The 23,309-nt window shown below is 35.5% G+C and overlaps 1 protein-coding gene across 2 annotated transcripts; it reads right to left on the reverse strand.

The window, feature by feature from the left end:
* Positions 1-1,256: 1,256 nt before the first annotated feature.
* Positions 1,257-22,215, reverse strand: LOC147397215 (coatomer subunit beta'-2-like). 2 transcript variants are annotated; one of them, XR_015181191.1, is made up of 26 exons: positions 22,013-22,215; positions 21,708-21,728; positions 21,538-21,599; positions 21,354-21,408; positions 19,468-19,504; positions 19,059-19,384; positions 18,828-18,959; positions 18,585-18,733; positions 17,812-17,880; positions 17,330-17,480; positions 17,149-17,214; positions 10,743-10,931; positions 9,749-9,889; positions 9,592-9,666; positions 9,337-9,513; positions 9,113-9,204; positions 8,905-9,021; positions 8,163-8,277; positions 6,332-6,403; positions 5,557-5,753; positions 5,351-5,444; positions 4,984-5,090; positions 4,132-4,279; positions 3,646-3,820; positions 2,365-2,432; positions 1,257-1,553 (listed from the first exon to the last, which is right to left on the reverse strand). XR_015181191.1 is itself a non-coding variant. In XM_086452741.1 (25 exons), the coding sequence occupies exons 1-24, from the start codon at positions 22,013-22,015 to the stop codon at positions 3,689-3,691; spliced, it is 2,727 nt and encodes a 908-aa protein (XP_086308867.1). In that variant the 5' UTR covers positions 22,016-22,215; the 3' UTR covers positions 1,257-1,553; positions 3,646-3,688. The 2 variants fall into 2 exon arrangements, 1 of the variants encoding a protein (XP_086308867.1); XM_086452741.1 differs by lacking the exon at positions 2,365-2,432.
* Between the last annotated feature and the right edge of the window lie 1,094 nt (positions 22,216-23,309).

Raw genomic sequence — 23,309 nt, forward strand, 5'->3', positions numbered from 1 at the left:
CCTTGCGGGTGGCCCTGAGGAATTAATGCTCATACTGAGTATCGAACTCACGACCAATGGGCATTAATCGATTATCAGTCCAAAATTTCCATTGAGTATTGTAATCATTTTGTTTTCTTCAATTGTAACCAAATCCATTGATTTTGTCTAAGTTTATCACCTATTTTGCAACTCGATATTAGCTCTAAAAGCCTCTAACTTTGGAGTTAGGATATTTCCATAAAATAAAATAATTTTTTTTTTTTTTCATATATTTTATCTTTTTGAAATGTGATATTAATGTATTACACTAGACTATTATCATTTTAAAAAAATATATTATTATCTTGACACAATACACAAAGCTCCTACCTTAAAACACTTTGGATGAAAGATTACTGTAAGTTTCTTGTAAGCTAAATAATGAAAGTATAATCCCTTTGTCTTGTAAGATAAGAATTGATGTTGCAAAATCTATTGTCATTGATGAATTAATCACTTGCAAGTGATTGCCTGCCTTGGAGATTGTTGAAAAACTGTTGTGGTCGAATAAGATGATAGTTGCATTGTAATTTATCATGGAGAAATCCATGATAAATTACATGTTCATATGTGTATGATAAAAGTGGAGGAAATTACTCAAACCAAAAAAAGGCTTATTTATTTGGGCCATTAAAGTGGATCCAAATCCAGTACAGGTTCCATCATGGATAAAGATTAGAAAATTGGTCAGGCTTATTAAGACTGCTTGAAGTCTCATAAGAAAGCTTTGATTAATGGACTGAGTGAAAGGGTATGGTTGGCCATAAGGTGAAGAAGACTACTTTCATTTTTTTTATCCTTTTATGTTAAAAAAATGGGCTTTCCTAATATAAGGAAACTTAGGACTGATGAGTGATGATCACGACACAATTGATCTCCCTATGAGAAGATCATAATAGAAATTGAATCAGATTTGGTAATAGACTGCTGAGCAAAATGATATATAATATAATCATTAGATCAAACTATATGATGAGTCATTCAATATAATGGCAGGGATTGCAAATAATAGTAAAATAGATAGTATTTATAGTACAAACTTTGGGTTAAATCTACACCATATCCCATTTCTCACCCTTATTACATGATAAAGGTCGAGAATATGTACTTAACAAATCCAACCGCACAATGAATAATAATTAATCCATTCCGACATTATTTACCTTGCTGAGCCTTCATTATTGATGAATCAACACACATCTTAAAAACGATAATATACGTAAAGAACAACAAAATAAAACGCTGACAGGAAAATATATTTAAAAAATTATTTGAAAAGAAAAGAGATGGGTTGAACCGCTCATCGTGCCTAACAAAATATAACTCTTTTCTGTGTCTCTATCTCTTCTAGTTTACCCTTATCACAATGGTCACTACAAAAAATTTGAACGGAAGAAAAGTTCCAAGAATATGTTCTTAATATATACTCACTGACGGAATTCTTCAAGCGCCCCAAAGCCACCAAGACTAAACTACCAAAAACAGCCCGTCCCACTCCCAGGTCACACCCCTTCTTGCCTTCCAAGGACAACCTGAAAAAATGAGACAAGAAACAACTAAGCACAAGACATAAAAATCGATAGAAGCCACCAGTCTTTCTAGTCTTTGCATCAGATATTTAACATGTAAAGAAAATTTAAATGGATACATATAAACTAAGAACACTGAGGCAGCATTCAGAAGTGATATAAAAGACCTCATAAAGGAAAAATCCTTATTCATGGAAAATCGAGTATGTGGCAAGTACAATGTAATGAATCCCAAAAGACACTAATGGAGGGTAACTTCTAAGTCTATCAGCCCTGCTGTTGCTGAGAAACTCTCCTACCCCAGACATCAATTAAGTTGGGTGTTGTTAGTACGAAATTGATATATTGCTTGCGACAGACGCATACCAATAAAATTAAAAGGAAAATTTTATGTTGGATGGTCCAGAAGCTTCATGCGAATAAACTGGGTTTAGCAAAGATGAGAATCCCGAGATGAATGGGTCCAAATACTAGTAAAGCTAAAATTAGAAAAGAATGCATACAAGAACCTATAAGAATAGCTGTAATAGTCGACGATAAAACAAATAAAATGTCAATTGAGATGGTTTGGCTATGTCCAATGACGGGCGATTACAGCCCCAGTAAAAAAGAAATAATCAAGTCAAAGATTCTAAAAGAGAAAGGAAGACCCACAAGATTGTGGATGGAGATGATGAAAGCAGATAGAAACACACTTTCAATAACAGATGAGGTGGCTCTGGAGAGAATATAAACATCATGTGTAAAATGCTGACACAAAATAAAGATTAAAAAGAACAAATGAGTTCAATTTCTGGAAGAGTGCTTTTGTTACCTTAAGAAGAGGGTGTATAACAGCTGGAACCGGCTGTTTTTATGGGATCTAGTAATGCAGCACAAGCACTGTCATCTCAGTAAAAGGAAACAGTGAGACTCATTAATACCACCAACTGCATTTTAATGTATAAATATTTGAAATGCTTATGTGCAGAAAGCCAAAAAAAAAAATACAAAATACAAAAGAAGCTCGGGCAGATGGATATTACGAACCAACAAAAAATTCAATATCAAACTTAAACACACCACAGGATTTCAAATTCCAGAGATTCACAAATCAAAGGGTCAACAATTCAAGAAGGAACTCCACAGCTTCTGTAGAAGTCTGTAATAATACCAATGAGGTCAAGTCCCTTGATATATGGGAACAATGACAATATATATTCCATCCATTATCTCATATCTAATAGCTTAGATTTGCAAGTAGCATGTTAACTTACCACCAGAGTATATCATCTTTGAATGTGTAGGGAGAGGAACCAAACATCCATTCTTCGCAAGCATCCCACAATAACATCCATTGAGGTTTTAAGCCCTCCAATACAATTCGAGTTTAAGAAACTCTTAACGCTAAAAAGGTAATGAAGCGCGTACGAGGCAATTTATCTTGGGGCTAGTGGATATTCCAATACTCAAATCAGAGCTATGAAGAATCAAGCTACTGAAAATCTATAAAAATTGCTCAACAAAGGGGTCAGAAAACTGACCACCCTGACGAGTATGAACATAACTGACTCTTGACGCAGTTCAGGTCCCAGGAATGACAAATTACCGATCATTATGGGGACAAAAGTTAGTAAACAGAACATGGCAGTAAAACTAACCAATAACGAAGCTCCATCTTTTTTTTGGGTGCTAAATCCATTCTGGATAATACTCGCATTTTATTTTTTGGTGTGTTCACCATTGGTTATTCCAAGTAAAAGGGTGAGTGTTGGAATAAGTAGTATAAATAGTAGTAGCATATGAGATAATAATAGCACAACTGAATCTTGCCACAGTTCACATCACAAGCATACTGATCATTATGGGTACATAGATTAAGATTAATTAAGAGAAATGGGAGTAAAAGTAACCACACACCCAAAGCTAAATCATTTTTATTGTCCTAAATCCATTCTGGAAAATATTCATGTTTTTATTTGGAGTGTTTGCCAATGGTTATCTAAAGTAAAAAAATTGAGTGTTGGCAAAGGTAATATAAATACTAGTAATAACATTAGTAGTAGTAATTAAAGGGTAGCCATATGAGAGGGTCTAGAGAATATCAATTAATCACCAGAGAGAAATTTTGGATTTTCACGCTGCCCAACCAATTGCTTTTAGGCTGATGGAGTTCCTTCATTATTTGTACCCCACTCTTCATCAGCCTCGTTACCATTAACAAGAACAGTGCCATCCATAGAATCAGCATCCACCTCTGTAACCTCCTTTTCCCCATTCTCTTTGACCACCTAGAAAACAGAAATAAATAATAAATTGAAGAAACCCTTCTCCAAATCCAACAGAAACGGGTCTTGAAAGGAAAAGAAACATAAAGACTGGAAGAGAAATCCATAGAATAGAAGAAGGAAAAAAGGTGATTCAACCACAAGAGAGAATGGAAAAAAGGAATGTTTTAAAAGCTGCCATCGAAAACAAAAAATGGGCCAGGGAAATGCATGATTGAAAATTCTGTATCATCCGTTTAATAGTTCCAGCTACGATCGGGAGAGAGAGTAATTTGTAGTTACTATAAAAATAATAGCCCAGAAATAGATGATACCTCAGGACTCAAATCTCCATTTTCAAGGGGTGCCTCTTCCTCTCCCTCTTCCTCTTCATCAATGTGCATGCTTTTGAAAACTTCCACAAGTTTGACATTTGATTTTTCGGCGAAACTCAAGTATTCTGCAGCAGGAGGATGGTTACCCCTGCAACAAAACCAATAAAAAAAAAATTCAAACATAATTCCACACATTTTCTTTTTGGAAAAGTATAATATATTGATCAAAGGGAGCAAACACAAAACAAGGAGGCCGAGAAAGCCTCTCGAGAAGCAACAACGAAAGAAAAATACAGCATTAGCAATTACATAAATTGTGCCATCTAAAAACAAAATCCTCGAAAGTAGTTCCCAAGAACTCTGTGCTCTGTTTAGACCAAAGATATAGAAAACCCAAGATCTCCAAGAATATTGCATAAAGGCTACTACTCTTGTTCTTGAACACTCTGTTATTTCTCTCGGGAACTACTTTCGAGGATTTTGTTTTTCAACTACCAACATGGTATTTCAACTACCAACATCTGTAATCAAAGAACAGACATGTCTTCAGAAATCCACACACAAAAAAAACCCACTAATTTTAGAAATTTGATACTCAACTTTACCTTTTCATTCTTAAAGGAAGGACCAATGCCTAAAAATTCGTCGAATTTTCAAGTTTCCAGGGAGGAATGCATGTATCATGAGAACAGCCAATGACTACAGGATGTGAATTTGGCTGAATTATGGTGTTATCTATAGGTCAAACGTGATAACCACGCATTTCTTCTTGTGCAGCAAGGTAAATGTAAAGCTATTGGCCCAAAAAATTAAAATTAAAATTAAAATAACAAGGTGAATACCACACAATACCTTTGCTCCGCAATTTTTGATTCAATTGCAAGGGAAACTTGCCAGTCCTCGAACAAATTGGGGTACTCTTCAGGATCTGCCAGAGATTCCGCAGCTTTCTGGTTAATCTGTATACAAAATTATGTCATCACAAAATTAAAAATAAAAAAATAAAAATAAATAAAAAAGATGCAAATATTTCCATTCCTAGTTTCAATTGTAGCTAGAGTACCCAACGAAAATTCAAAAGAAAAGGAAAAGATCATAACCATTATAGAAAAAACAAAAGCTAAACAAGAACAAGAGTTCATCTTTATTCTTTCCATATCTCCAACCTAATTTTGCACCCCGAAAAAACATAAACAAAATAATAACATAAGGAAGTTACCTTATTAAGGTCATTTCTCCAATATTCTATTATTTCTGAAACTTTGCTAGGAAGATATGATCGTGCCATCAAAGCAGCCTCAGGTATCCGATTGCTGAAAAAGATAATTCCAGTAAGAATATCAATCATAAATGTAAAAAATTCATTGCATATGTTTGCTTGTTTTTTCTTAAGGTACAATGGATATAAAGGATGGCGACAATTACCTTTCTACCAAGAGCTGGAGACACTCTTCCAATTTACCTAGCATGAAAAGACAAAGGAAGGCAACATTTTTCTTCCCTTGCTCTTTAGCAAGGGATGCAAGTTTTGAAATTCCTTCGGCATCTCCGAGAGCTGAGTAAAGAAGCAACAAACCACTCAAGTCCATTGCTTGCCGTAAACATTCCTCGGCCATTTCTAACTGCATCAGTTAAGGCAGCCTCTGTCAAAGGTGCTGAGCCTAATTGGAACTTTAAGTGAAATTTCACTTTTGAAACATAAACGGAAAACATGAATTTAGTTGTAATAGGTGAAGCAGGGTGAGAATTGGAATTTAAGAACTCATCAAGCAAATTCAGACTGCTCAATACTCAGAAATCTCACCCAGGAAAAAAAAAAACCAATTAAAAAAGTTCTAGTCTTATTTCCATCAATCATTTTAACTTCAATCAAGGAATGCTTTGACCCAACTGTATTTTTTTTTCTTTCCAAATCGACATTAACTTACACCCAACTCATTTAATCCCGAGTAAGAAGCTGCCTTTCTGGACTGGGGGATGGGTAGAACCTCATTTTAATGTCGCATGGAAGGCAAGAACAACATTTTTATGTATTTGACTTGGAAAAATGCTATACAGCTACTTTTTTCTTCCCGAAAAACCACACAGATACATGTTATTGAAATACTTGTCCAATAATTTTTTTTGGAAAGAGGCAAGATATCTTTTTTTATCAGCCAAGAGAAGATAGCTCAAAACCCATAAGCGGTAACTAAAATACCTTTCCAGTGGACATTGCTAATTCTCCCAACTGCTTCCACTTGGATTCACTCTTCACTTCTGTGGCAATTTCCTGCAAAGCAATAATGTTCATCTTTAACAGAAGCCCAATAATGACAGTCCCATAGCACCTAGAAAGATGCTATTTGAATTGACAAAAATACCATAGCACCTATATACAAGAACAAAGGAGAAATAAAAAGCTGCACCAATTATCAGTGGACCAACTTTATATGTCACACCATGAAATTACAGAAAAGAGTGATGGTAAAAAATATTCAGACAAAAAACCAATGACATCAAAGAACCAATTTGGTCTTATACAGGGAATGTCAACCATTGATGCAATATTTCTACTTAGACAAATAATGGAGATGTTTAGGGCAAAGAGGAACATATCCCAATATTTTCTTTATTGATTTAGAGAAAGCATGACAGTTTGGTCTAATTAAAGAAGAAGTAACTGTTCATATTCAAAAGCAGATCCCTGGGTGTATGTTATTTGCAAATGATGTAGTGTAGCTAATGAGACAAAAGTCGTCAATATAATACTAGAACTCTCAAAAACTACTTTGGAGTCCAAGGATTTTAGAATAAGTACAACCAAGACATTGTATAAGAAGTGCAACTTTAGTAATGACACGGATAGAAAGAAAGGGACAATGAAAATTAATGTCAAGAAAATATTCTGACAGGACTATTTTCGCAAGATTGTATCTATTATCAATAAGGATGGTAAATTTGAACAGAACGTTGTCTATAGATTTAGAGCTGGATAGTTAGAGTGGAAGTATGCTACTGAATCCTATACGAATGAAGCATCCCAATCAAATTGAAAAGAAAATTGAAGGAAAAAAAAACAACTGCAAAACCATTTTAGCTTCATGGAGCTAAATGTTGGGAAATCAAGAAATAATATGTTCATAGACTAAGCGCATCTAATACAAGGATGCTGAGATATATTAGTGGAATAAGACTAAGAAAGCCAAATATATAAATGAATGTATTCGTGAAAATGTAGTAGTCCTAGGGGTTACAAAGGAAAATTTGATTGAACTGGTTAGGTCGCATGCAACCAAGACTGATAACAGCCCAAGTTAGAAGGAATGTGGAGATCAAAGGAGTGAGAGGAAAACCAAGAAATGTGGATCGAGATAGTAAGAGAAGAAACGAAAACAATCGAATTAACAAAAGTCTTGGCTTTAGAAATTACTAAACAGAGGAAAAAGATTAGTTCCGCCCAATCTAAATTTTTGGGATAAAGCTTAGATGAATAGGATTCAAATAGTTATAGTGGGTTGTCTTCCTCGTACACTCCGGTCATTGTTTGAATCATGGTTTTACTGGGGAATTTCCTTTAGCGAGGCAAAGCGGATTTTGGTGGCGTTTAACCCCATTCGCAATATGTTGGGGCATTTGGAAAGAACGCAACAGACATTTTTTAAGGGAAGTAGTTGCCCCTTCAAGATATTTTGGTCTATTCTTGCTTTTTTGTTCTTTTGGGGTAAATTGTTCAAGGTGTTTAGGGGGATCTTCATCGTAAGATGGGATAGAGTCTGTAATTTGGTCATTTTGTAATCACCCTATTGGGGTGTGCTTCCTCTTTTCCGTTTTGGGTTGGTCACCCTGACCACCCCTTGCTTGTAATCTGTTTTTTTTTTTTTTTTTGCCTTCTTTAATAAAATTCTTAGCTCATCAAAAAACATGAATTCAAATAATTACAAGAGAAAATTCAAACCAAAAAAGTAATAAAAAGAAGTTGGACTGCCAAAGCAATTAGAGCTCTAACCGCTTAATTTCCACTTGTCCATGTAAGATTGACAGTATCTTACCTTTGCAACCTCTAGTCTCCCAAGCTGTATGGCAAGATCAAATCTGTAATTGGGATCTGTGGCTATTTCCAATGCATCTTCCAGCATACCACGGGATTCCAAGAAACGAGCCACACTGGCATGTAAATGCTTTGCTCCATTAAGATTGAGACAAACATCAAACATAGGAAATTGCAGTAATAGAAAAGCTGAAAATTCTAAAATGCAGAATAAGAAACACATTAAGCTTGAACATATTTTCAAGCGCCAAGACATATATCTCGGAGAGGAATGCTCGTGTGTTTCAAGATAGGGAGAGTCCTACCCCCTAGATCGTTATTTCCATTTTCGAGCAGCTTTTCGTTTGGAGTGAAGCATTAGAGGAGTCCAAAGGGTCCTCTTTGATGTCTTTAAGGGGATATGGGAGTGGGTGTGTAATAGATCTTTGTAGGGTAGTTGCCATGTGGGACCTTTTTCGCTTCTTTTCACTGTTTGTATTTCCGTTTAGTGTGGCCACCTCGGTCATGCTCTCTTAAAAAAACTATTTTCTTATCAATAAATAAATAAATATATAAATACTGGTCCAAAAAAAGAAAGAATACGAATTAGAGAAAAGGAAAGCCAATTGTGTTGAACTTCCACTTTTCCATATCAGTAGATTCAAGTGCCGTAAGTTCATGAGTAAGTTGAACTAAACAATAATTTTGCCAACATTATCTGATGATACAAAATTGACTTAGAATTGGTAAAATATGGAACGCACCTATTGTGATGCTCCTTGGGAATCGAGGGTAAAACTTCACTTGCCCGATCCAGGTCTCCTCGCATCACAAGAGTCTTATACTCAATCAAGCTAAGAAGTAGGGTGTACCCTACAATACTGCATGGGAAAGAATTATGAACCATGAAAGACCAATAATGAGAATGAAAGTAGTAAGCATTCCCCCAAAACAGCTCCAAAGCCCACTCACTTGAACTCCTTGTCTATAAGATAAACCCGACTTTGACTGGCAAGATATCCCAACAAGTACATAGGCCGGTCCAAGTGAAACATAGTGGACACCTGAAATTGTCATACAAGAATCAAGACAATCCATGCCATCCATGAAAATTAGCATCTAGTTTTCATTTTTTTTATTAGTGAAATAGCACACAAAGCTTTGCAAACCCAAACCCAATAAAATATTCAGTGTACCTCACCACCAACGCAGTAGTTAAGTCGCCGTGAGGAGTTATTGTAAATAAAACAGTCCCCAACCCAAATCCCAGTTCGAACCCGCTCATTTGTTTCATGGAGAAGCTCAAAAGCATCTTCGACACCCTGTTCATCTACTGGCTTACCGCTATCAAAATAAGATGCTACAATATCCCTCTGCCAAATTCAGTTTTTAAAAAATTTCATTATTACGGGACAAATATAAAGATGCATAACACAAGTGAGAATTCTTACATTGTACTTCAGCATGTAGAAGGAGGTATCACTGGCAATTGCCACTAAATCACCGCTATCAGCCCAATAAAGATTCTGAGATGGGAAAAAAATGAAATATCAACTATAAAATGATCAAATAGAACCAAGCAAGCTATTTGGGCATATTACTACTTACTTTGACATTAACATCAATTCGACGTATCAACCTGCATTCAGCCCAATCATAAAAGCAGATGAAGTCATTTGAGCACATCGCCAATAAAGTTCCCCCAAAAATATGCTCAGCAGAAAATGGTAGTCGTATACTCTTCTTTTCCTGAAAGATTCCATCCCATTAAACTCTATCACCCCTCCAAAAAAATAAGAATTACATTTCTTTAATCAGATGCAATCTTGAGAAAAAACGCAAACATAAGGCTGTAAGTTTGAGATTTTCCACATAAAAAAGAACTCCGGCACATTTGGCACATCATTATCTAAAAATGATGAGTAATACCAAAGAATTGATGCCGATGTGAATGATTTCGAAATAACAACCTTTATGATGTTTGAAGTCTGTATATCAACTTGATTAATCATTCATAGTGTCTTCTATTGTAAAAATCCGATCCATGATTTACAGGTTCATCCAATTGGAATTTGTCACTTTCCGAAGGTAATGTTTAATTAGTCAATGGCTAATAGTGGAAAACAGGCAATTAATTAATATCTTACCCCAAACTTTTATGTGGTTATTATTATAATATCTAAAATTAAATTAAACAGGCGATTGGTAGCTTACTCTGTCTTTTCATTGCATTGATAAAAGATTTTTGTCATGTGAAGTATTGATGTGGCCATACAAAAATCATCCACCAGACAATGCTCTGGATTGGTCATATCCTCAAAGACCCATCCAAATCAATTTGAAATTTTCCGTACAAATGGCAGCGGTATAATATTAAAATAAGAGAAATAGATATTCCTTATATGTCATGACTAAGGCCTCTTTTCAGAAACTTTGGTGAAACATGACAGGCAAGCTTAATAGATTCATTTAGCCAAATGTTTTATGGTTTGATATTGGTAAATGAATCATTTCCCAACAAAAGAAATACATGGATATAGTTGGTTGTTTGTACAAGTCCCTTTATTGAATAAGATATTATGAACTACAATAAGATTCAAACCTGAAAATTTTTACTGAAAATCTTAATTCGTGATGTACTTTCTCTGATTGCATATTCTCCATCTGATGACCAAACAAATTCCAAGGCCGATCCAAAAGATCTGTTCCTCCATGCCAAAGCTGTATATATAATGAACTCTCCATCCCCGCAAACAACCACAAACCTCCCATTGGGATTATGCCTCAAGCTCTGATAAAACAAATTAGAAATTAAAAAATTAGATGAAAAAACAATCAAGGTTTACTACCAATAGCTCATTCAATTTACTGCGACTAAAGTGCACCGTTTTCTAAGCATTTACATCAATTAAAGATGCTAAACTAAAGAAAAAGTGGTTGGAATTTTGATCATGTTAGTCAAGCAACTAAATGCACAATAATCCATGAAACTTTTCTCACAAGTCATCTAACTACAACAATCAACCATTTGAAGAGTGAAAATAAAGATCAATAGCCAACACAATTATATTTTATATGGAATGAGAATATTAATATCACATTAAGTACTAATATGTAAACACTTGCTTAAATGAACAATTATTAAGCACGGTTTGAAGTTTCATCTCAGTTTTTCTCCTGACCGAGACATTGTATCAAAACGAGATTTTAAAACTTCGTTATCAAAATATGTTCATACATTATCATGAAACTATGGCTGTGTAGCATTTCCTTTGCACTACATTGCACCTTCCAGGCCCGAATAAAAGGAAGCGGGTGGGTCAAGGTGGCAGTCGGTGTGAAAAAAAAAAAACATGCCACCACCTAATGTGAATCATGATCGTACATTGGCTCTAAACAATTGAATGGAGGACCAGCATTCTTCAGTAAGCCCTGAGTCTTCAGGATATGGCTTTTTTTTTATCAGTTCAGGATATGGCTTTGATGATGATGATGAACTAATTAGAATATAGACATGTGCACACGCCTGGATAAGTCTTCAATAATGATGACGATGATGATGATGACACATGCACGCTTATATGAAGTACTAATATGCTTAAGAATACATCAAAATAAAGATGACATGTAGATACCTAGCAATTTCAGATATTCCTACTAATAAATGGATTATGTGTAATTCTACAAGTAATTTATAATTTTTTGAAATTTATCAACAGTTTTTCAATAACTTTTCGAAGAAAAAATATCTCAATCAAATTTTACAGTAAAATCTTACATTTTTATATCTAAAATTTGAGTATTTCAGGCAAAGCTTACTTTACATGAAAATATTTCGCAAAATGAAATGTGATTACACAAAAATATATATAAAGAAATTTTCAGCTAAATTAGTGTCAAGCCTTGTAGAAATATGTTGAAATTTAATATTATGCTTTCAACATTTTGTGAAATATATTGAACTGTTTCAATTTTCACAAAAAAAAGTTAAAAACATTAATGGGAATTGTTATTTCACATTAAAAGGAAAGTATTGGAAAATATATTTTTTAATAAGCAAGCAAGTTAGTGGTTGGTAATTAGTAGGTGAAGGCGGGTTTAAAACCCAGTTGTAGTATTGGTATAAACACTATCAGGCTTTAACCAACTCGGCAAGCTGGCACCCTTATTCATTTTTTGGCAAAGATGACCTTGGTAATATTAAGGATAAATGTAAATATGGGGGCATTTTTTATCTTTCAAATTTTGGTGTCAACAAACACCTATTCAACCTTCTCTCATATTAATAGTAAAGATTTGCGAGGGGTACCGAATTACTTCAATATCATTTTTCTTACATATTAGTTGTGTTGATTTACAAGCTTGTTTAGTAGTTGGTAACTTGGTATATATCTTGGTAATGACATATTTATATTATCTTTGTTCTTCTTTTTTTTGCATAACCTTTACTGCATACAAAAAATTGAAACATTAATCTTTTTGTCGCTTAATCACCACCTAGGCCCCGCTTAGTCCCCAAGGGGGTCCACCGCTTAGGCCTAACCAAGCACTGTTAACAACCTTGTGTAAAAATAATGTATTTGATAAATTAGTGATAAAACATCAACCAGAAAAAGTGTGAATTCCACCGGATTAATTATATATATAATTATAAGCTAGATTTGTTTCTAAAAATTGTATATATAAATAAAACATTATTTTAATGAAATTCTGAAATTAAAGGGGGTCTATGGGAGATTTCTAGCTCATAAGTGTATGGTTCTATGACTTCCTCAAGTCATAAGGCAACACTTTCTGCTTTTCTTTGTGGAAACTGAGGTATCCAGTCCTCTTAGCACCTGACTAATCCTTGGGCACGTGCAGTTCCCTCCCCCCCCACACACACACCGGGTAATTTTTGGGATAAATCCCTGAGGTTGGTCCCTAAGGGCTGGTTTGAACTCAAGACATCTGCTTCCTGAGGCATGGTCTTAACCATCCCACTAACCCTTTAGGGTTACTTTTTGCTTTTATGCACTCAAATTAAATAAATGACATGAATACATGATTATCCTTACTCCCTAATTGTACTCCCACTTATGGGACCCAAAATAATTACAAGGACCAACTCAAACTGTGTAAAAAGTATACCAACCCCAAAAAAATAGTACATTTAGATATTCCTAACCTGGAAAATCCAAACAGCCCAATTCAATAGTTATATCATATCAAATTCTATATGGTTATAGAAGAATTATAGAAAGATAATTGTCAAGTCTCATAACGAGAGCTTGGCAAATATTTATAATAACTAATGTGTGAATGGACATGAATGCCCTTACATAGAAATAAATAGAAAACTCATAATGAACTACATTATTTCTTATACTCTCCCTCAAGCTGGGACTAATATATCAACCAAACCCAGTTTCACAAGGTGAGAGTTAGCGACCAACAAACTTCGTAAGTATGTTGGCAAATTGATCTGAAGAAGACACAAATATTGTTTGAAGAGCACTAGATTGAACTTTCTCCTTGAAAAAGTGGACATCAACCTCTATATGCTTAGTCTCTCGTGAAGAACAGAGTCAGAAGCAAACACAATGATAGACTTGTTGTCGTAGAATAGTGTGGAGGAACTAGAGACATGAAATCCCAACTCCATCAATAAATACCGAAGCCAAATAAACTCACATGTGCCAAAGGCCATAGCTCGATACTCAACTTCAACAGAAGAACGAGAAACCACACTATGTTTCTTACTTTTCTACGAGATCAGGTTATCACCATGGAAAGTGCAGAAACCAAAGGTAGATCTCCTATCTGTAAGAAAACCAACATAGTCAGCATCAGTGAAGTATGACAAATAAAGCTAAGTAGTGGACGAGTAGAAAAATCCAAGATCGAGACGTGACTTCAAGTAACGAAGAATGCGATAAACGGCGTCAAGATGAGAAATGCGTAAAGCAAGAAGAAGGATCAAATAATAGATTATCAGATTCTGCATGAAGGTGATGATTCTAATCCATAGGAGAGAGATGAGGGACGACAACCAAGCATACTAGTATCTTGAAAAAGATCCAATATGTATTTGCGCTGAGATAGTAAAATATCACGATGAGAGCGGCCTAGTTATATCCCTAAGAAGTACTTGAGAGGACACAAGTCCTTAACCTCAAAGGAACAATCCAATGGCACCTTTACCTTGTCAATCCACTGTGTATCATCTCCAGTCAAGATAATATCATCCACATAAACCAGAATAATGGCGCAACGGCCATCTAATCCTCGACGAACAAAGCAAGTATAATATGAGTGACATTAGGAAAACTCTATAGATAAAATAACTTCAGAGAAACACAGATTAAGAGATAGATGAGGAATATGGAGTACAAAATCAAGAAAAATACCAGATGACAAAGGGATGGTACCCTTGCTGTGAATAAATGTAAGGAACCCATCAGTAAGGCGAACCTCCTTTTAAGTACAAGGAAAAATAGATGAAGTGAAATAGCTAGACTCACCAGTCATGTGATCAAAGGCACCAAAATCAATAACCCATGTTAAAGGAGCTGGACCAGACTAGGTGACATGAAATGCAGAAAGTATATCTGACACCACAATCGAAGATGTGCGAGTACAGATCTGATTACGAATAGAAGTGGTAATCTGGATCTGAATATGTTGTAAATCAATAGTGCTAGGGGAGACCGTGGTGGGAATAATTGAGGAATCCACAGTGGCAACACGGGGTGCAGAAGGCTCCAACAAAGGAGTGGTTGTACAACTCAACAAATGAGGATAGAGTGGAAAGCATTAGATCTTCACATGAACTGTCCTCCTACAAAGACTGCAAATAAAACTACTCCCTTTACTACGACTACAGCCCCCTCAACCACAACCAGTAGTAACAGTACCCAAAAACTTTTCAGATTTGCCTCTACTTGCCAAATAGAGTCTTACGAACAGAGACCAAGGCTGATGTAATATCATAACTCTCAACAACAAATAGATAAAAAGAAGACCAATAACCAAATTAATATACACTTAGGGTGCGAGAACCCAGACTTGAGACTTTGGCTTGAAGGGAGATACCTTGTCAAAATTATCACAAAACAACTCCCTTGTTGCCGTCAAGGGGGGCAGAAAAGGTGTCAAGTTGATGTCGTAGTCCCTGACACAACCCTAGTTGTCACTGTCGATCACCAAATAGCAGACCACAAAACAGCAAACCACCCAGTAGCACATTAAAGGCCTCCACACGGCACTGGTTGCTGTCGTAGGTCACCCAACAACACCTTGTTGTTGTCGCAGGCCATAAAATACCACCCTAGTGGCTATCGAAGAGATCCACACAGCACTGATTGCTGTCAGAAGTCACTCAACAACACCCTGCTGTTGTGGCAAGCCACACAACAGCTATCGCAGGCAGAAAGTTGATTGGGCTGTTGTTGAAGGGCTTCACATCAACTTTCTGATGTTGCAAACACAAATACAACAATCTAATGCTGTTGTAAGCCCTCAAATCAAGCTAAATTGCTATTGCAGGGCTTCAAGGAACCCTGTATTAATGTCGCAAATATTCACACAGCAATCTGCTGCTATTGGACTTCAAGTAGCCCCCAGAACTCTTCTATTGTTGTCGTATGACCCCAAACAATGTTGGCTGCTGTCGTATGGCCCCAAACCAGGCTGGCTACTGTCGTGGGTGCCAATACAAGAAGTTGTTTCTATCGTAGGTTAAAAAAACAGTTGTCTGTTGTTGTCGTGGGTCAATAACACCTCCTAGGTGATTGTTGTTGTCAGGGATGCCAAAGGAAAACTACTAAGGTGTTGTTGCAGTCACCTACACAACACATTGTGGCCGTCGTAGGTCACAAACAAAACCCAATCGAATAGCAGCAAAGAACCCTATTGAAGGGCACAAAAAAATCACAGCGCAGAATCACAGCATGTGAAAAAAAAGATAGAATCCCTATTACAACATGCAATCAAGAGAAGATGAGAAAAAAAGTCCCCCAAACAGGAGACCTACTAACGAAGTCCCTGCTAGGTTATTAAGTCTCAAGAATCTAAGGTTGTTGATGGAGGGAGGAAGAAGAAGAGAAAAAGATGTAGGAGACTTAAAGGTCCCACAAACCAGAAAAAGGAACCCAAAGGGGATCAATAGATTTCTCTAGGCTCAGATACCAAGAAGAAATGTAGAAAGATAATTGTCAAGTCTCATAATGAGAGCTTGGCAAATATTTATAATAACTAATGTGTGAATGGACATAAATGCCCTAGCATAAAAATAAATAGAAAAATCATAATAAACTACATTATTTCCAATAATTATTAATGTCAAAATGAACTTATTTTAGGTAGAGATGATCATCATAGTGATAAAAATCACTATATGATTGGATCATCAAACATGATATCCAGTGGGCCCATAAGCAAGAATACAAATAGGTAGTGTGTGTTTGTGTGTCTCTATATGCGTGTACAAGTATAAACCTTTGATACTGCATCAGAATCTACACAACACTACTAATCTAGCTTATTTTACTCGTACTGGTTTTGTTGTATTATAACAAGTTATGAGTGTTTCATGTTCATAAATCATTTTTTGAAATACAACTTACTTCCCATGTTTTTGCATGACATCCCATAATATTTTCACAATTTTAAAAATTTTAACAATATTTTCGTACTGATAAAACTGCTTCCAAGAAATATGCAACGTGTTTTTCACTGGCTCTTTAAGTTTAGCCAGCATTTCTGCTAACCCATGCACCATGTTGTTCAAACCAGTCGACGGTCATGCATAGTAAACCCAAGAGGTACACAAATTGATCAACTGTTAAATGATAGTTTTCCTTTTATTGATCAATACACTTAATCCATGTTATTTCCATCAGCAAAGATTTGATCCTCTAAAGGAAAAGGAATTAATCTTGTAAACTGAGGAAATCTACCGTCATTTTACTGTAATGTAAGGGGACAACTAAAGAAAAGTGGACTTGACCGACATCAGAGCAACTAACCTGAGGGTAAAGATCACAGCTTCCCAACTCTTTCACAGCCAAGGGCAATCTTTCTCCATCTGTAACCTATGAGGTAAAGAAAATGCCAAACCTACCAAATTACCTTGAGTAGAAGAAACCTTTCACTTTCAGTTCCATGTCATGCAAAGGATAAAAATCGATGAAAATAATGTGGCCAAACCTCAAAATCTGCTCCCACACTCTTGATGTTCACAGTCTGAATTTCATTATGCTTGGCCCATATGATTTTCCCACTATTGTCCATACTAGCAACTGGTTCTTCTCGACCAATTTTTACCATAATGGTTCCTTCATCATATCCAATTACAACCCTGTGCAAAGGAGTCAGAGGAGGAGGGGAGAGAATGAAAGAATTGTTAGATATGGTTTAAGAATATGACAAGCAATGGAGTACTAGATGCTCCATTATTGTAATTCTTGAGACATTCCAAATTTTCAATAAAGTAAATGGAATAAGGATGTAGCGTATAACATGACTGCTAATTTGCCGGCTTTGCGCAGATGAATAAATTCGAGACTCGTAAGTACATGGATTTATATTCATTTGTTCATGAAGTCTAGGTGAGTAGGTATAAACCAAATGTCTTCCCATAACTTCTAACGTATTAGGAAAAAAAGAGAAAAGAGAACCAACACACTTACCGACGTGAACCTTTCATGTACCCAAGTGCCCACACTCGTTCAAGACCATAGTTTAATGTGTTCTCAAGCCTGCATTAATGAACATGCTCAAGAAATCAGCTGAAACTATGATGCAATTGACATGTTGAAGTCCTTGACATAAATTTCAACAACTTAATAAAAGAATAGAAAATACAAAGTAACCTATGTAGCAAAGATACAGACATGTGTGTTAGTCTTCAATTCGGATACGAGGTGCCTAACAATACATGGCACCTTTGAGAAACCCGATATGGTCATAGACATCTTATAATTTTAGCAATAATTTTAACGTTGAGATTTTTTTTAAATAAAAATATGGAAAGAAATAAAGGAAAGTAAAAGAAACATTTCGATTCACCAAAACTTAATAAAAGTAGATATCTAATATCAAATCATGGTTGAGGGTATGGAGGATCAATTGCACCAATCCTCTGTAAAAGTCATCTTTTAAAGAAAATCATGAATAAAAATGAAAAGGGTGACACTATCGTACATGTTTGGATATGTATCAAGGCATGTGGGTGTCTCCGACAAAATGCAAAAATCCCAATAGTGGCACGTCCTTGTTACGTATAATTTAACATACAAAATGAATTGTAAAATATAAAGGTAGAAAGGAATATGTCAAGAAAAGCTCATGTAACCAGCAACTTCTAACGTACCATAATACATCACTTTCTCAACTAGTGCTGCAGAATATTGTATCAGTAAAAAGTCAAAATAAATTATTAAAACACAATATAAATCCATACCTATAGGTGGTTGAATGCCATATTCGTACAGTCCCATCCTCAGAACCTGTAATAATTATGGGAAGTTCAGGATGAAAACAAACTGCTGAAACATTGTGTGTGTGGCCTTCTAGCGTCTGGACACAACTTTTGGTTTGGTAATCCCACACCTGTCTCCATAAAATTAATTGACAGAAAGTAGTCAAAAAAAATATATCATGGATAAAACTACATATTGCTCGAGAGGACAAATCAGTGACAAACCTTAGCAGTTTGATCATCAGAGCCAGTGATTAGATAAGGCCTATCACCGCCTGTGAAGTAATCAACACAATTTACCCCTTTCAAATGTGCATCCAATGTAAAATTTGGGTCGGGGGAGCCAAGGTTCCAAATCTAAAACATGAGTTTACCAGGTCATTAATGGTAACTTAAACCTAATGAAACATAAACTACAGTCCACAAATAATTGCCAATGAACATTTCCAACCACACCTTTATAGTGCGATCAAGAGAGGCACTTGCGAAAGTGTTCGTGTCTTTGGGATTAAATGTCACTTGCATCACATAGTGTGAGTGCCCCTCGAATATCTGAGTACACATCCAACCTTTCTCCCAATCCCAGAGCTTTATTAGCATGTCATCTGATGATGACAACACATATGGAAGGGTTGGATGGACAGCCACACACCTGATGTAGTCCATGTGTGCTTCAAACACTTTGACTTTATCCATTGTATTGTAGTTGTATACACGGATAAACATGTCATCAGCTCCAGCAACAACCCATTGCTTTCGTGCAATAAATTTTGCTGACCGAACTGCAAATAGAAGACATACTTGTTGAACACATTGGCAACGTCAGTAAGAATGGAGAATATGTGACTAAATATGAATAACATACCTGGTAGTTCAGTGACCTCAAAAGATTTAGCCATAGTCTGGAATAATGTCAGAAGATTTTAATTAGTATCATCCAGAAAATATATCGAGAAGTGAAATATTAAAAATAAATAAATAAATAAAAACTAATATATCTAAAGACTCACAAGACAACTTTACAACCACTCAAGCAGGATATAACATTCTGGATTGTCTGGACCAACAATAAATGAATGGAAGATATCCAAAAGAAATTGTTTCAGATGGTTAAAACTTCACTACCAGGTTTAAAGAAACAATGAACATGGGACTGCAACTTTAGCTGACCATTGAACAAGGCCCGCACAATGAACATCTAAAAATCAGCAAAAAAGAGCGATGGATTTTTCTCATCACTTACAAATTGGAACGGGAGGAAGATACAACTTTCCCAAAGTGTTAACAAATCTATAATTGTCAAATCATAGAAGCTTGGCTGTAAGTTTGTGTGGCTCAGAAATTGAAGGAGATCCAGGTATCCTTCGTTCAATCAACTCCATAATTATCAATCACTGAGGAGCATCCCTTATGTGGGGCCCCAATGCTTCTTCCAAGGTAGCTTTATTTGCTCTCAAAACTGATGTAAGTGTGTGATGCAAGTATGTATACAATATTTTTTACAACTGTGAATTGAATTAGTTCAGAATACGTCTCTAAGAAAATTAATTGATCACTACAAATGTCTAGGCATAATGATTTATCAAGATCAGTATGTGACATTTGGCGGGAAGCACTCATCTAAAGGTATGGAATTTTACCATCTAATATATATCTAAGAAATTTTATTATGTAGCCCCGACGTTTGAAATTTCTTTATTTCAGTTGGAGTTATTCAATTGGCTAGCCCATTCTATGTAGAGAGATTCAATAAATCCAAAACCTATGCTCTGGCAACAAACCTAGCCCTCTTATAGATCAGTTTCTGCTCTTATTTGGATTAGCATGCCTATCTCCAGCTTCACGATATTTTCTAATAGTTATGTTGCTTAGGACTATGGTTTCATAAGAGACTTTAATGATTCAAAGATGGAGGAATTGGATAGATTGATAAATTGTTTGTGTATCTATGTCCTCCGAATCTAATGATGGATGGGTGTGGGAGGAGCCTAAGACGGCCTCTTTTCCGTGTGTTCTTTTTATCAATCTTTGCATCGCGTTAATGGATAGACTTTTCCCCCACAGCAATTTGGGGCTGAAAGTTCCATAAAATTGCTTTATTTGGACTGCAGCGTTGGGCTAATCACTAATGAAGGATCAACTTATTCGCACGGCGTTCTATGCTCCAAATTTTTGTTGCATGTGTAAGAAGGAAGGGGAATCGGCGAATCTTATTCCCATCCATTTCTCATTTGTGCATGAATTGAGGTCTTACTTCTTGGAATTTCTTGGCATCTTGATATGTTACCTGAAGTCAGTAAGATCATTCTTTGATTCTTAGTTGTTTTCAAGTTCGACCTTTCTAATGTCAAAGAGAATACTTTGGTCTATCCTTCCATTCACCGTTGGTTGGGATATATGGAAATAGAGTAACCACAAGATCATTGAGGGCAAGGAACTTCTGCTTCACAAAATAATCGTATCTATCTTGGGTTTTCTATTTTTTAGTGAAAGACTTTTAAAGAAGTTAGGGGGAATCTTTTTTAAGGATTTTTATGTGTAAATGGGAATGGGTTAGTAGAATAGCTCCCATGTAACTTTAAGGCATCGGTCTTTATTAATCTTAGGGTATTGGTCTGTTGGTCATCTCGACCACTTTTAATATAATTTGAGTTTACTTATAAAAATAAAAATGGTGTCTACTAACTACATGGTTATCATCGATTCAAGAAAATTCCAAGTCAAAAATTTCAGACAGCGGCAGTTCCTTACCTGTGACTGGTAGTTCCAGATGCAAACACTTCCAGAATAAAGACTCGCAAGAATCCTGAAGAAACAAATTCATCAGAGAATACATGCTTCAGGAGAAAACATACTCTCTATAATAATGTGTGCTTTCCCCTATCTTGAAACTTGTGATGTGTTTAACTAAATTGCAGAAAAATGTTATAATTACCATGGTTCTGTCGGGTGTAGATCAACAGATTTTACTCTTTCAGATCTTTGTGCCAATTTCCTCTGATCCAGAGATTATTAAAAGCAAAGAACGCAACAGAATCAAAATTTAAACAGAAATATACGATCTATTTAACAGAGAGAGAATTTAATCTGATTGAGGAACATTACCTTGATATCGAGTCTGAGAGGCTGTGCCATCGCCAAAAATGCACAAAACAATTTAAGCAAAAAAAAATTAGTTACCAACTAAAACCTAGATCCCTTTGAAATTTCAAACCCTGATTAATTTCAAGTTTCCAAACCAAGCATTCAAAATTCAAAATAGTAACAGAGAGAGAAAAAAAAAAAAAAAGCACGATTCAGGCACATTTGCATCAATTGAGCTGTGGATCAAATCGAAACAAATTTCACCAGATCTATGGTAACTTAAATTTCAAAAACATCCAAATGAGAAAGAACAATAAAGTCCCTACCATTTTTTCTGTCGAAACCGCGAAAATTGAACCCTAATTGCTACAGGTATCGAGCGAATTACAGATTGAGACTTGAGACTCAAGAGCGCTATAGATCCAAGTTATGGTTGGTGAGTCTTCCCTGAAATTCCCTCAACAGAGACGAGAGAGAGAGGGGTGATGCCGTTAGCTTCGTAGTTACGTTAAAAAATTCAAGGTGTCTGATAATTGGCAAACGTTAAGTGCAATAAATACACTTTGGTAATTGGATTTTGTAAAAAAAATCGTTAAAAAAAATATTTTTTACCAAAATACTCTCGGATTCTAATTTCCGAAGTGTATTCATTGCGCTTTAACGTGTGCACTAAGGGCACACGTTAACAAAATCCCTGATATTTTACCAAACAGCCACTACTGAGTACTGAGGAGATCCTGCCAAGTGTCATTAGCGTCCATAGTCCAAACTAGGGTGTCAACACGGACTCCATTACCTGAAATCAATTAATCGGTTTTAGGTCCACTATAAGAGATGCAATTAATTTTTGGATCAATTATGGATAGTCATTTTAAGGACCCATCAGGGTAAACGGGTAAATAAGGTTTTTTTTTTTTTTAATTATTTAAGATGATATTTATATTTATTATTTAGTAGTATAATCAATTAATAATAATTATTAATTATAGAGAGATATTTCAATATTCAATGTCTTCGCCAACAAGTAACTTAATTATTAAGTCTCAACCCTTTCTATTTTCTAGAAATTTATTCGTATCTTCTCAAACAAATAATTTAATCCTTTTAAAGAATAAAACATGTCATTCAAAGTTCAGAAACAATACAAACAAATAGAAGAATTTGACTTGCCTCACTAACTTAATAAGGATTTCACCTACATCTTTGGGAATTTCAGGACTTAAAAAAAAAAAATTATCTGATGATTCAAGGTTGTAGAGGTTAAAATTCTATGAACTTTGAAAGAAAAAAAAAAACATTAAAACATCTATGAACTTTCAAGAACTCTATTTGTGGAGCCAAGTCTTCTTTTATTAGGTCTATATTTTCAAAATATGAACAAAATATCTCAAATGTGATAAGTTTTTGGCAAAGGGAGCATGGGATCAGTTTTGGAATGAAGTCAGCTTGGGAGCATGTTTTTGGTACTCTTAAGAGAATGATTTGGAGTCTAACCCCATTCACTATCACAAGGGGATTTGGAGAGCATTGAATACAAGAGTTTTTTAAGGAAATGAGCAATCTAATAACGGATATCTTCATTTGAGTCTTTGGGCTTTTCTTATTTTTTGTAAGAATTTTGTA

The sequence above is a fragment of the Akebia trifoliata genome, chromosome 8, assembly GCF_017979445.1.
Source record: "Akebia trifoliata isolate Shusen 1 chromosome 8, ASM1797944v1, whole genome shotgun sequence".
NCBI classification, from domain to species: Eukaryota; Viridiplantae; Streptophyta; class Magnoliopsida; order Ranunculales; family Lardizabalaceae; genus Akebia; species Akebia trifoliata.